The sequence below is a fragment of the Vipera ursinii genome, assembly GCF_947247035.1.
Source record: "Vipera ursinii genome assembly, chromosome: 1".
NCBI classification, from domain to species: Eukaryota; Metazoa; Chordata; class Lepidosauria; order Squamata; family Viperidae; genus Vipera; species Vipera ursinii.
In genome coordinates, this window is record NC_139512.1 from 104,665,821 (window position 1) to 104,682,081 (window position 16,261).

Consider the following 16,261-nt stretch of genomic DNA (forward strand, 5'->3'; position numbering starts at 1 on the left):
ACACACCAGGGCTTCAAGCAATCTGTTAACCTTCTCAATATGAAAATACTGTCATGCCACATTTTCTAACCTGGTTTCTATTGCCCACTGCATTCTTAATTCCTTTTCCTCAGGGGGTGATCAGATCAGATACATTAACACTTGAAGTTCCATGCAGGTAAGGAAATATTTTTGGACTATGTGCAGGGTCATGGGGCTCTATAATACTGCATATTTGTAAGACACAGTGGCAAAAATTGTTTCCACAATTAAAAATTGATAGCATTTAATGTGGGGCAATAAGATACTGGGCTTGTTCAGAATATACATTTTTTTTGAAAAAAAAAAATCATTAAGTTTAGAAGATGAATTCTTGACCATACCTTCTTTGAAGTTCTTTTATTCGGACCATCAAGTTGAGATGACCCTGAGAATATTGTTCTATCACATCACGTACATCATAAGGCTTCCTAGCTTGCTGTGAAAATAGAAAATAATAACCATAATAGTATCTCAAATCCCATTATAGCATGCCACACCTATGTGGCTATTAGTTGAAATGAGGAAAAATAGAAAGCTAGTCTTTTCATTTCCACAGCTTTTTCATATATATAAATTCAATAAAATAATAATAATAATAATAATAATAATAATAATAATAATAATAATAATAATAATAATAATAATAATAATAATAATAATAATATAAAGTTGGAAGGGACCTTGGAGGTCATCTAGTCCAACCCCCTGCTCAGGCAGGAAACCCTATACCATTTCAGGCAAATGGCTGTCCATTCTCTTCTTAAAAACCTCCAGTGTTGGAGCATTCACCACCTCTGGAGGCAGGTTGTTCCACTGGTTAATTGTTCTAACTGTCAGGAAGTTTCTCCTTAGTTCTAGGTTGCTTCTCTCCTTGACTAGTTTCCATCCGTTGCTTCTTGTCCTGCTTTCAGGTGCTTTGGAGAATAGCTTGACTCCCTCTTCTTTGTGGCAGCCCCTGAGATATTGGAACACTGCTATCATGTCACCCCTCACCCTTCTCTTCATTAAACTACACATACCCAATTCCAGCAACCGTTCCCTATATGTTTTAGCCTCCAGTCCCCCAATCATCTTTGTTGCTCTTCTCTGTACTCTTTCTAGAGTCTCGACATCTTTTTTACATCGTGGTGACCAGAACTGGATACAGTATTCCAAGTGTGGCCTTACCAAGGCATTGTAAAGTGGTATTAATACTACACATGATCTTGATTCTATCCCTCTGTTAATGCAGCCTAGCACTGTGTTGGTTTTTTGGCAGCTGCATAGTACATAGTACAGATAAGGCCTAATGGGTGTAATTCAGGTTCTCTGTTAAAATGTTTATTCCTGTGTTTAAGTGATATACCTAGATGATGGCTGTACATGCAGAAAGCCCTTTTCATGAATTAAGGAACTAGATTGTTAAATATTTTGTCGTAATGTATTTAGAGCATTGAAGGTAAAAAATTAGTCCTAGAAACAAACTGGAAGTCAGTGAAGTTGGTTTAAAAAAACCCATCTTTTTTCTTATTGGTTATAAAGTTGTGAGAGTGATGATATTTTACTTAGTGGTCTCATTATCTCTGATATTTTACATATTCTCCACTTATCATCTCACCCCATAAAAGGCACCATATTGATAACAGCCTGTTGCAAGTCTCTCTCTCTCTCTCTCTCTCTCTCTCTCTCTCTCTCTCTCTCTCTCTCTCTCTCTGTGTGTGTGTGTGTGTGTGTGTGTGGGTGGGTGGGTGGGTGTGTGTGTGTGTGTGTGTGTGTGTGTGAGGGGCAAAGCTCTATTGACTTATTTTCATGTAGTCTATTGTTCCATTAACCTGCACATCCATTATAGCATGGTAAAGCAGAGATTTTTATAATTTGAACAATCCATATAAATACATCTGGGTAGTATTCAAGTATTTGGGATAAATCTACCACTGCATATGATATACAGTATTGCTGTTCAGTTTAAACTCTTCCATAATTTTATAAATGTTAAGGAAAATTTCTTCATCTACTTTTAAAATGAAGTGCTTCATATAACAGACAAAAATTAGGGACTTTAGGAAATTATACTAATCTATATAAAACCTCTTTTAAAATTACTGAATATTAAAGTGGCCTCACATTTTCTTATGCTAGAAGGCAGCAGAATGCGTGCATCTGGGAAAATAGAAGTCACTCTGCTCCAAAGTGAATAACAGATTGCACAATAGTATTTAATAGCTAAAGCTATAATAAATTAGACTGGACCCCAAAGAGTGATCTCTATTAAGTAAAATAGGGTCCTGCTTTTCTCCTCCAACAATGGCATGTGGATATAGACACCCAAGCAACAAACTACTAGAAAATGAATAATCTGAGCAGACCAACCTGCAGATCAATCAATATCCAATTTATGCCTGAACCACAGATATTCATATTTTATTATGAATATTATCAGCAAGTTTTATTTTCCTTTTTAAGTTCTCTGTTGTAAGGATTTGGTATTCATTTTTATAATGTGCGTGTTTTTGTATAAAAGAATGGCAGATGATTTTTGGGGAACCAATGCTAGTGGAATTCCTAGGTGGAGGATCTTTACTACTTTGAAATAAAACATCAAAACAAACTGTGACTAATTTCTTTTAGATCTCTGCTCAGATCTGATTTCCCTGTTTCTTCTGCTCTCAGTAACAAGTTTGAAAGATAAATATAATTATACAATTATCATACAACCATTTTAATTAAGATCATCAGGAGTTAAGTTCTAGTTACTTTAAAAAGGCAATCTGTATACTAACAAACAAAGTGCAGCTGGAGATTGGAAGCATTATCTGGCCAAACCTCTGCTTGTTTCGGGAATAAAGCTAATGAATTCTCTCATTATCCAATCAACAGTACTTCACATGAAATTTAATCAATGTGGCCAACTTTACAGAGTCAAAACAATCTTGTAGTTCTAAGTGGGGGTGCGATGGCTTAGTGGTTAAAAAATGTGGAGCTTGTGAGCTGGCAGCCTGGGTCCAAGACCTGAGCACCACATGATGGGGTGAGCTCCCGTTACTTACCCCAGCTCCTGCACCTAGCAGTTTGAAAGCATGCAAATGTGAGTAGATAAATAGGTATCACTTCAATGGGAAGATAACAGGGTTCCATGCACCTCAGTGTATAATCAGTGTTTACTTAAGTATTTTACTTAGTTGGGCTTATACTTAGACTAACAAAACAGGGCAATGATGAAGTTCAATAAGGTAAATTTTTCTGTATAACATAAGGAAAACTCTTGTGGAAGGCATGCTAGAAAACGGCACATTCTGTTGTTCTCTATCCTTTCATGCTGAGGCATGCTATTCTTCTACCAAGTTTCCCTCAGAGTCAAAATGGAAAAGCAGAAAGGGAAGTACCAGCTGCAGGAAGTTCTGAGTAGTATAACCAAACAATGGTCAAGTCCAAGCGTGTGTAACATTCTTTGAAGTACAAAGAACTTTGAACTATTTTGTTTGCCAGAAAGCCCTCTTAAGTGATTACAGAAAATTGCATATGTAGTTCTTGATTGATAGGAAGGTAACTGAATTATGAGTAAAGCACTGCCCAGTTTGTGTTGCCACTTTGAAATATAAAGGTATATAAATACATCAAGAGCATCTGGTGACATCACTGAAAGCCACAACAGACATTGTTATTACTGGGCCCCTAAACTTGTACAGTAGCTTTTATTATTTATTTTAGTAACTGCTCTAGTGGTCGTGTCCTGCTTGTAGATATCCCAGAGATATCCGGTTTATTACTGCAGGAAGCAGGATGCTGCTTTCGATGGACCTTTGATTTGATGGGATAGGTTTCTTCTTATATTCTTAAATAAATATTTATTAAAGAAGTGACTAACCATACTATAAAAATATTAGACTGTAAATATACTACAAGCATTTTCCCTAACCTGTTACCCTCAAGAAATATTAAATGAAAACAGGATGTTCTGAAATTACTGTCTAATATATCTGAAATGTCGCTCTCTATAAGCTTGTAAGTCGCCCTGAGTCTTCGGAGAAGGGCAGGATATAAATGGAATTAGAGAAGCTGCTCTATAAAATGGAAATTCCAGAACATTCCCACAGATTTTTGATGTTTGATTCTTGATGTTCCTCTTTCTCAAATATTTGGCAAATCTGTTTTAATAAATGAAAGGGAACATATCAGTGTTAAAATATCAATGTGTTTTGCTTATGAAATGGCTGTATGACTTATTTAATTGTCTTTGCAAAGAATGTATGCATGGCTGATGATTGGAAGAATGCCATTATTACCCCATTACAAAAACAGAATGTTAACAAGAATGAACGCAAAACTACAGAAGGAATAATTTATCAAGCGCATGGCTGAATTCTGATCAAAAGCATGTAAGATATGACTGTGAAAAAACTTTTTGGCAAATATAGCACAGCTTTATTCAAAGCAGGAAGTGTGCCACGCAGATATTTGAACTTTAGCAAGGCCTTTGCCTTCTTATGTGAATGTGACGAAGTTTGATGTATGCTTGTTGATTTATAGAAAGCATATGATAAGGGATTTGAAATATGAAATATTTTGTATGAACACAAGCTTGAAGTATGTTTGTGAATGAGATAACAATGCTATATGAGAGAAGTAAAACATACATGACAACAAATGGAATGCTTAGGGAATAGTTCAGTTTGAAACAATGACCAGGAAAAGGATGAATGATGTCCATGATCTCCTTAATGCATTTATATAGAGAAGTATAAGGAAAGCTTGTTAGGTATGATAGTTGGGGATATGGAGACAAGTGGACCTTTTACGCAGACAGTGTTACATTGTTTGTTAAGCTGAAAGTTTTCTAAATAGATTGATACAACAAGGAGTAGGGAATGAAACATTAATGAAACAATGACTAAGGAAACTGTTTTGATAGGGAATTGAGTGAAGGCTTGCAAGCTATATACAAATAGCAACAAACTAAAGCAAACAGATACTTTGTAATTTGATAGAATTTTTACTAAACATAGGGAAACAGAGAAATTATAAGATCTACAAGTACTAATAGAGAGATAGAAGGTAGTATGTGGTTTGTTAATTTTTAATTAGAGTGGAAAAAACAGGACAGATGCTCAAATGGAGAAAAAGCAGATTAAAAATGGACTGAGCACAGAAGTGAATGACCAGTGCAAAAGAAATACATTTTGGTCATATGAAGAGAATCAAGGAGTACTAAATTGGAAAACAAATATGAAGGTTTCAGAGGAAAGAGAAAGAAAGGTATGGTTGGGCAGAATTCATGAGTTCTTCAACAAGAGAAAGATGAGAAATTCAAAGAACAAGAGACAATGTTAATTAAGACTTATTGAATATCTAAGCATGGAGCAGTATAATGAATAGTGTTGGTATAAACTGGTTTTAGTTAATTTTCTTTCCCCTTACCTCCTACCTTTTATTATTTTGTTATTACTTTATATTAATTTGAGTGCTTAGCATAACGTTATCCCAAAAAGTAATAGCACAATAGATAGATATTTATACTTGTAGCAAGATTCTTTGGAACTCTACAGCTCCTTGAACACTTATGTCACTATTCTGATTACAGATAGGTCTCATTTTGTGGATCAGATGTGGAAAACAATTTTCTGTTACTCACTAGAGAAGAGATATTTTAGTAATTTTTATCAGTTCCAAATTCCATTTCTTAGTTGTACTGATTGCATAGCTTTACATGATTAATGACTATGAGTGCAAATAACTCAGCTGAATTTTAATTGGAAAGATGGAAAAAGATGTGAAGAAACCTGAAATGTTTCAGCATAAATTCTATTTTGCTGAATTAAATCAATAAAAAATATGTTTGGCATTTGACGATGTTGACCTTATAGTAGAACCAGTGGTATGGCTCTTCCTCTGATGAAGCCAGATAGAAGGAAATAAATTACTTTACTGGTTCTGAAAATACCAGCTTTTTTTCCTTCCCCAGTAAACTGAAGCATGCTCTAAGGCTACAACTGTAGAGAGACACGGTAAAGGGCTATGCAAATTGCTCTGTTAAGTTTTCTTCTCTCTATGCCAGGGGTGTCAAACTGCTGGCCCGCGGGCTGGATGCATCATGCTGAAACCGCGCCCACCCCATTGCCAGCAATGTCACATGACATTGCCAGTTTGACACCCCTGCTCTATGCTGTTTCCAATCAATGATGATATTATTATTAGCCAGTTTTATCAATTTACTATTATCTTGATTAAAAACGGCTTTGTAATTTAAAAAACAAAGCCTAAGTTCCCTGTCGCTGGAAGATGAACATAGCTGAACCTTATCATAATCACAGTAATAAAATGGGGTGCCTATTTCTCCTTAATTATTAAGAAGCGTGCATCTTTTTATAAGTATTTATTTATAAGATCTTTATCAGATTAAGACCTCCCACGCTTTTTGTTGAAAACTTCCTCTAGCCACAATTTGTGGTTGCTCTGAGTCCCTAGGAGCACCAGAAAATAATCAAATACAGAATTATACTTCATGTGAATGTATAGCATTCTTTTAAAAAAGCAGTTTTCAGCCCTTTTGGTTGGAAATATGTGTTTAAAAGTTTGTAGAAAATGCTCACTGAATTTTAGAATGTAGAGAAAAAGCCTGAGTAAGATTTCTATTACTTCTCAGAGCAATTGTCTGTTCTGTACCAGCCTGCTACCGGCCCTGCAGAAAAAGCAGGGACAACCCCTTTACAAACGGTAAGAGGCTGGAATAAAGCCTGCCAAATTTATTAACATAAAACAGACACCAACCATGAAACAGGAGCTATGAAACAGGAACTATTCAAGCGGTTGCCTTCAGCAAACCAGCCCTCCCACACATTCCCCTTTTATACAGTTCAGGGCGTGGCTTCTCTCTGCCTCCTTCTGAGGTGCCCCATTGCCTTCCTCTGTTTACTCCTGATTGACTGCCTCCTGTGTCGGGCATCCTTGAACAGGGCCAGCTGTGGGTCATCTTCATCCACGCTGTCAGGCTCACACAGCTGGGTCTCCATCATGACCAGGTGGGAGGGGCCTGGCTGAGGGCTCTGCAGAGCCTCAAGGCCATCATCAGCAAGCTCTTCAACACCCCCTCCTCCTCCTCTGAGTCGTCCGACCCAACTGCCGAACCCACAGGCTGACCCTGAATCACAACACTGTCTCTTTCTAGATTGGCAAAGGGGGGGGGGGGTTGGTAGGGGAAAAACCAAATATGCAATAGTAATTATGTCATACTAACATCTGTACAATAAACACCTGTTTTCTTAAACTAGTATTTCAATTCAACCATTATTATTTTTTTCACTCGCTGAATCATGCTAGAATAATAGGTTCATTTACTCATTCTTTTTCGTTTGCTTGCAATAAATACGGTTCTGTCTATGCTATTTAATTTCAAGGTAAACAACATTATGAAAAATTCAGGATAATATGCCTATAATCCCAAGAAATGTTAATTTTGGTTCTAGGCTTTATATCAGGATGTCAGCTAATATGAGATAGAAACAAGGTTAAGGTAGAGTTCTAATCTCTAGGTCCATTAAATCAGCCCCACACAGCTCAGAATTAATGAAGACATATGAGAATGTTTGCATTGGAAGGAGACAGAGATAACAAGAGGGGAAAGGTCAAGTCCATTAGTAGAAAATAACATTTTAATTCAGGCTGCATTTCAGAAATTTAGCCTGTTCCCACTGCATCCACAGTTGAGTAACTTGCTGATAAACAGTCACCCTATTGAAGAACAGAGAGAAAAGTAAGAATAGCTCCCTGATATTAAAATGGATTTCCCTGGCTTTTCCTTGTTTAAAAGAAGCAAGAGCTAAAAAAAAAGGGGGGGGGATTCCTTTTAAAAAGGTACTTTTTCAACAATTCACCTGAAATTTCTTCTTTGCCACAAAATACTGCATACGACGTATCACTTTAATGGCAGAACGGTGATGTTCTTTCAAACTGTAAAGAAAAAAAAGAAGAAGGGTCAAGAAGGCAAAGCTAAACCATCTACAAATTATTTATTAGTTATGCTACAACCAAATATCTTTCACAATATTAAGTCATGAAAAAAGTACAACATCCTGGCCCAGTTAATCTTCCCTATTCTTTTTCAAGTCACCATCGGTTATGCTGAAAGGGCAGGGATTTTGGATGACTGTTGGTTGAGGCTAAGGCCTAGGGTGTAGCCAAAGCTAATAGTCTTTCCATGATGCGTTAGACCAGGGGTCTTCAAACTTGGCCCTTTGATGACTTGTGGACTTCAACTCCCAGAATTCCTTAGCCAGCCTGCCTGGCTGAGGAATTCTGGGAGTTGAAGTCCACAAGTCATCAAAGGGCCAAGTTTGAAGACCCCTGCATTAGACAAATATCTGAAAGCTCTAAAGAGAAAAGGCACACTGATTTCACTAGAATCAGAATACTCCACAAAACTAAGAATATAAAACCAGCTATTACAAGAAATAACATATCAGCACAGTACCAGATAGACAAAAAATATACTTTGAGAATATGCCATTACCACTAATCCCAGTTGGATTACTAGAACAATTAATTTAAAATATTGGTTTAATAGGGATGCCTCCATTTTGTGCCACATCCCAACCCGGTCCTCAAGTGAATTATTGTTTGGCACAAGTATGGAATCATATTATTAAAAAACCTTCCCTATCATACCTATTCTAACAAAAGGGAACTGTCTTTGCACGGTCTTCTAATATGCATTTGGCTGGATGTGTGTCAAGCAAGACTATTCTATTCATTCAAAGTAATAATCTTTGCTTCACTAAAGTCAATTTAATACTGATGAAAGACGAGAGAGAGGCACCTACCTATTAAAGAGACCAAATCAAAGTAGCAACCCTGTGCATATGTTCTCAGTTCTGTTACTGAGTAAGGAGAGTTTAGTAACATTCAAATGAGTTGAAGGAATACCTGATTCAATGTTACTTTGACCAACCCTTCTCTTCCTTCTCTACTGGCTGAGCTTTAAATACTGCTCCAAAAGCCTCCATCGACTTTGTCCATTACAAAGTCCATATCTGTTCATTTATCATACTTCCTAGTCCCCACATGTCCGCCATTGAAACCACCAAACTCTAAGTAGTCGAGTCTTTTCATTATTGGGACTATTTGGTTTTCTATTAATGAAGGAACTCCACCTAAACAAGGCACAACTTGACTAAAGTGAGCGTCCAAGTGAACAACTCCTCACAAAATAATTTATTTCAAGTGTTTTCTCAGTCCATCTGTATTTTAATGCAAGCACAAACATAACAACTACAGAGAAGATACCCTAGTTGCCTACCCCTGCCCTAGTTGCTTATACTCAGAGACCCACATAAATGTTTAACTCTCTGGATGCAAAAATTAGCATTTCTTCAACTAAAACAGCATGCACACAAGCTGTTTGCTTATGCATTTGAATAACGCGCACCTGACAAAATCAATTTAATGCTTAGAAACTATGGAAATATACTTTAGAAAAGTATCATGTGTATTTATTATTTTAATATTTCCCATACATACATTTGTATATGTATGTGTATGCATGTCTCTGTGTGTATGTATATATGTGTGTGTACATATACATATACATATACGCATAAATAATTCATTACATCGAAAAGGTTTTGAAAAATTCTTACAAAGCTATAATAAAGTAATAAATTTCATATATTCTATATTCCTATTGCATAAAATAAATTTGTCACACCAAAATTAAAGGCAGGACATTCCAAATATGTATACTTTACTTAAAGTTTGAATTCCCTATTTTGAATGATCTTAATTATCGTCTAGATGGAATGTGTTAATTTTGAAGATCATATTCTCTGCATTTATACTTTAATTAAATTAAATATTTTTGAATTAATTTGCTTTCTTTTCCTTTTGTGCTTATATATAGAACTGCATTTATGCATGCAAGTATACATATTGTCATTTGGAAACAAATATAGGAATTTTTCTAAGAGACAAATATTTCAGAAAATTATTTAATATTCACCCAAAGAACACAATTTTCAGCAAAAATTATTGAATTTGTTTAGTTACTTTTGACTTAGGGAAATATTCTAAAGCTGAATACTATAATCATCGATAAATACTTTCCACAATTGTTTGCTAGTTAGATCCACTTAAAGATAAAATGTTACTTTAACCATGACACTTCAGCAGAGGAATGAAGAAACCTAATTATATTTACTAAATAAAGTAATGCTATACTGTTCTTAATTGCTGAAATACTTTTTTTAAAAAAATCCACAATTTTAAAAACTCAATATATGAAGAAGAAAAACAAATTAAACTTATGCAGAAAACCCCAACTTTAAACACATGTATTCAATATCTTATCCAGAAAGAGATTTTTATAAGTAAATATAATCCATAGGAAATACTTTGAAATACTGATCTGACTTGAATAAAAGCACCTTAATTGTAGGAGTCTTTGAAATGTTTTGGTGCGCTGTTAACTTTCAGACCATGCAAAGTTTATTTTTTTTAACACCTCAATACAAACTATACTAGTTTATTTCAAACTAAATGTTCTTTAGTTTGTGTTAAGAAATCCAACAACAGAAATTGAAGTAGTTTTGAATGTTGCAACAATACATAAATGTTAGGAAAAATATATAGTAAATCAATAGCAGGATTAATTGCTGAAGGCCACTGAGTGTCTTGACTTGTTCATAAAGGTAAGGCTAAAATGACCTTATAAGGCATTATCACAGAAGTAATTTCAGTCTAATTTTAGCAAAATCTTTAGCAAAATTTCCACAAGGTTAAATATTAATTTTCTCTCCTTACCTCAGATTATTTAATAAGGTAGTCCTTGACTTACGGCCACAACTGAACCTAAAATTTCTGTTGCTAAACAAGGCAGTCATTAAGTGAGTTTTGCCCCATTTTATGACCTTTCTTGCCATATTTGTTCAGTGAATCGCTGCAGTTGTTAAGCTAATAACACAGTTATTAAGTGAATGGGGCTTCCCCACAGACTTTGCTTGTCAGAAGGTCACATGCAACTGTCATAAATTTGAGTCAGTTGCCAAGCCCATGAAGTTTGATCATGTGACCGTGGGGATGCCTCAGTGGTCGTTAATGTGAAAAACAGTCATCAGTCACTTATTTCAGTGCTGTTGTAACTTTGAATGGTCATTAAATGAACTGTTGTAAGTCGAGGACTCCCTGTAAGTGAGGAGTGAACCAACAGACATCTTAAGTTTAAAAGGCACAATTGTGACAGCATTGAGCTTAAGTTATTTCACTGCTGGAAGAGCTATACAGCAGATTATTTTCTTGAGTCAAGCAGACTTACACAAACATAAAATAGAAGGTTAAAAGTGGCTTTGTTTCTCCTTCTTTTTAAAATGGCACATATATATGAAATGAAATTAAATGAACCTTTATTGTCAAAGTACAACTATGTGTACATTGAGATTAGCTGAGCCTCACTCTGTGCTCCCACCCCCCAACACACAGTGACAACAAACCCTCCATCTTACTACACCATGTGAACCAACTACACCACACACCGGCCTCCCAAGTCAATTCTGCATAAAATTCACAAAAGTTCACAAAAGTTATTTCTCATTCAAAAGCCTAACAGCCCACGGATAGAAGCTGTTTTTCAGCCTGTTGGTACGGCTGGCTATACTCCTACATCTCCTACCCGATGGTAGGAGAGTAAAGTGATACCGTCCAGGGTGTGAGTCATCCCTGAGAATTTTCCTCGCTCTTCCAAGGCAACGAGCCCTGGCGATGTCATCCAGTGGTGTCAGGGGACAGCCCACAATGTCTTGTGCTGTGCTCACTACCCTCTGTAATACTTTCCTGTCTGCGGCTGTCAGACCAGCATACCAAACCACAATACCATACGAGAGGACGCTCTCTATAGTAGACCGGCAAAAGAGGGTCATTAGCCGTTGTTCTACCCTGTTCTTCCGCAAGACCCTGAGAAAGTGAAGCCTCTGTTGGGCCTTTCTAGCCACCTGGGTTGTATTAACTTTCCAGGTCAGATCTTCACAGAGGTAGACTCCCAGAAATTTAAAGGAGGAAACTCTCTCCACGCAGTCCTCCCTGATGTAAAGTGGGGCAGGTTCCTCCTTTTTTCTCTGGAAGTCTAGCACCATCTCTTTCGTCTTGCCGATGTTCAGGTGCAAGTTGTTGTTACTACATCATATGGATAGTTTATTTCTGTCTATTTGCATTTGTTTCTCATCCTTGAGTGAATGAAGTTGATCTGTGCCACCTGGATTCTTTACACAAGGCAATGCAGATTTGAGAAGGGTAAGATGTAACGCCTAGAAGATAAACTAATAAATGAAATATACAGTAGAAGGGGGAGGGGAAAAGGATTAGAAGGATGAAGAAGTTCTGTTCTGATTCCTTGCTAATTTTCGCCCATAAACATAAGCAAAATTAAAGCAACTTTTCTCAATACAATACCAATTAATATTTTAAAAAATTAAACAGAATCCAAGTAAATGCATGCTTGAATAATGTTTAAAACAACAGCTTCCTTGAGGATACAAGTACAGAATTGTTGAAAAGCAGGCTATTTTAAAATAGTTCGAGCATAATCTGCTATTCAGCCTATTCTTTCACCAAGTTTTATTTAAGCAGTTTATCTTATTGAGATTAGGATCTCTTTTATAAAGAAATACCTGGTAAATGCAGGCCTCTGGTTTTGAATGTCAGGCTATATTTCAGCGAAGGAGGGGGGAAGGGGGCTTTTAATAGCAGAATGCTTTCTCAACAGTAATCTTTATCAGGCAACTGGAGAACTAATGCCAACACATTAGAGATAATTCCTCTAGCACTATGGATCATCCAAAGACAGTTTGTTTATTGTTTTGAAGGCTCCCATCCTATTATCCTGGGTTTTTATCTTGGTTTTTTTCCCCAGTTGGGCCTCCTTTAACATGATGTATTGAAAGATACAAGGGATATGCATAGGTTTTTTTTTAAAGAAAAAAATTTATGGCAAATTATACAAGGCATGCAAATGCATGCAACTGGAACCCAATAGCCCTTTAGGGAGGTGATCTTGTAAGACAAGGGAGATTGAAGAAGTATTGTTGGAACAGGAGAAGTGCAAGTAGGGGGAAAAAATCCTGTCCATCATTCTCTCTTCCCCATCAGTCCAGCTCTGCTAGAGTTTCTGCTAGAGGGGAAGGAGCAATGACAGCTGTACAATCAGTTAGGAAATTGTTCGGACCATCCTAAAAATTATGATGTAAACATTTTTTTTATTAAAGAGTTTTACAAAACAAGATTTTACAATATATCCCCAAATCCCCCCCACCCCAAACCCGCCCAGTTCCCCCCCCACTTCCCAGAGCTAAATACAGGATTATAGTTATAATAATCATATTCTAAATAAAAATTATGCATAATATACAATTAACCAAATTCATAATGTGCTTTAACTCCCCTTTAACATAAATACATACAAAGTACCAACACTAAGATAAATAACAATATCCCTCTAAAATCTACTCATAAGGTAAATGGAACTTTTTAGTCCCATATTTATTCTGAATATAATCTATCCATCTCCTCCAAACTGAAATATATCTTTCCTGTGGATGATCTTTCAAGTAAGCAGAAATCTTAGACATTTCTGCAAGATTCGAAACTTTAAACACCCATTCTTCTATAGTAGGCAAACTATCCTTCTTCCAATATTGTCCCACCAGTAACCGTGCTGCTGTTATCATGTTCAAGATCAAATTGGTTTCTTTAACATCACAATCTACAACAATACCCAATAAAAACAATTGCGGAGAAAACTGTATCTTTCTCTTAAAAATCTTTTGAATGTTCCACCAAATTTTAATCCAAAAAGCTTTTATATTTCTACAAGTCCACCACATATGAAAATAGGTGGCTTCTAGACATTTTTTTAAACATCATGATTAAATCATGACATGCTTGTATTCTCACCCTTGACCCAATAATGTTGTATTGTACTGGTGCTTGCAACCTGTTTTGATAACTGACGACTAGCTGATCTGAATCAAGGAAAAGATTTTTAGAAGGCAATTTCTATATACTTGAATCAGATTTATCTAGTCATGCTCAATGAATAAACCTTGCATTAGATAAGCAGGGGGGATTTAAAATGGGAGGATTAGTTTATTTAATTTTTAATTTTATTTAATTTTATTAGATTTATATACCACCCTTTCCCGAAGGACTCAGGGCGGTTTACAGGGCATTTTAAAATCACACCAATACAAAATACAAAAGTTAAAAGACAATTAAAAGATTAAATTATCCCTGAAAATAAAACCCCAGTTAAAATTCTCAGCCTGGGCCAGAGAGCTCAAAGAGCCGTCTTCAGGTCCCGGCGGAATGAACGCAGGTCAGGGGCAGTCCTGAGCTCCACGGGCAGCTGGTTCCAGAGGGCAGGCGCACCCACAGAGAAGGCCCTCCCCCTGGGTGTTATCCGCCGGCAAACTTTTACCAGCGGCACCCTGAGAAGACCCTCCCTGTGCGAGCGCACTGGATGAAGGGAACTTGATGCTGGCAGCAGGTGTTCCCTCAAATGGGTGTTTAATCAGAACTTTGTTATTGAAGGGACTGCAGTCTATGTAACATATATTGAATTTTTCTTTTTTCTTTTTTAAATTCCATTTATATTCCGCCCTTCTCTGAAGACTCAGGGCGGCTTACAAGCTTAGCAGTAGCCTTCATTCTATGTATATGCCTGCTTATTAGGGCTTTCACCCCCCCCCCAAGCGGCATTATTACAAAGTCAGCTTAATTGCCCCCAACAATCTGAGTCCTCATTTTACCTACCTCGGAAGGATGGAAGGCTGAGTCAACCTTGAGCTTTATTTATTATCTATCTGAAATGACTTATAGAACATTTCATGTGACTGATAACTAGTACTGAAGTAGTCACAAACCTAAAGTTTGAGAAGTCTGGAGTTTGACAGTGATCCTTCATACAATCAGTTCTTCTGAATGCCTTCACCACAAATTGTGTTGTTTGACCTCTTTAAACAACAACTACTACTACTACTATTGTTGTTGTTGTTGTTGTTATTATTATTATTATTATTATTATTATTATTATTATTATTATTATTATTATTTTCCTTTCTAAAGTGTGGAATAAAATTAAAGAAGAAACCCACAATAATTACAAATTGATCAAATAAAATTAACTCAGAACCCAGCAAACCAAATATTAACATTAAAATAAATAATGTAACAGTACAATTATAAACAATGCTGTAGAACAAGACTCAATGTGCAATAATTGAAAACAGCTGCTAACTTGGACTTGTCAGCTAAATAAAAGTAGAGTGTAGAACATGATACTTTGCTATGCCAAATAATCAAATAAAAAGTTCTTTAATCCCTTTTTTTAAAGGACCATCATATTTCCACAAAGATTAATGGAAAAAAAGATATAATTCCCAATCATGGGGACAAATCCCTCAAGACCTGGACTTGGAGGCTAATCCTGCAGCAAGAAACTGAAAGAAGGTCCTGCTCACATGAATGTAAACAACAAATAGGATTTTAGGGAGAAAGGAGAGGAGACAGATATCAAGGAGTTTGTGACCAGGGGCTACAAACACAAGAGCCAGCAGCTTAAATTGGATTCTGGCTTAAATAGGAAGTCAATGAAGTCCCCTTCATTATAAAAAGACATGCAAATAATGTGAAAAGTCCAGACCAGACCTAAAAGCATTGTTTTATACCCAGATCAGGAAGTAGAAAGAAAAATTGAGGGCAGCCGTCAGGAGACCATTGCAATAATCTTAGGTATTACATAGTGAAGGTGTACACCAACCATGTTTTCTGTCTCCTCTGTTAGAGACTCATGAACAATAGCCGCTGAATAAAAATTAGCAACCTTAGCAATAGAATCAGTGAACAGGTACAAACTCAACTGCTCGAGGGGATATAATGGGATACGATATATGGAAAATTCTCCACAGTTTATTGAATGTCATTCTCTTAAGACAGGGATAAATTCAAAAGTGGGAGTAGAAGAAGATAAAGGGAATGATGGAAGATGGCCCAATGGAGGAAATCTACTGTGAAGAGGACTCTTTACACACTAAAAAGGTAAAGGTAAAGGTTCCCCCGCACATGTGTGCTAGTTGTTTCCGACTCTAGGGGCCGGTGCTCATCTCCGTTTCAAAGCCGAAGAGCCAGCACTTGTCCGAGGATGTCTCCATGGTCATGTGGCCGGCATGACTAGACGCCCAAGGCGCATGGAACGCTGTTACCATCCCACCGTAGCGGTCTCTGTTTT

General features: G+C 36.6%; 1 protein-coding gene across 1 annotated transcript in view; it reads right to left on the reverse strand.

Annotated features, from left to right (window-relative positions):
* The window catches only part of KCNQ1 (potassium voltage-gated channel subfamily Q member 1), a gene marked incomplete at its 3' end in the record, with an annotated part of 409,143 nt that overhangs the window by 131,542 nt on the left and 261,340 nt on the right, over positions 1-16,261 (reverse strand). The window contains exons 14-15 of the mRNA XM_083348468.1: positions 7,869-7,944; positions 363-457 (exon numbers count right to left, since the gene is read on the reverse strand). Of these exons, the coding sequence (XP_083204594.1) occupies positions 363-457; positions 7,869-7,944 (171 nt within the window). The remainder of the gene's footprint in view (positions 1-362; positions 458-7,868; positions 7,945-16,261) is intronic.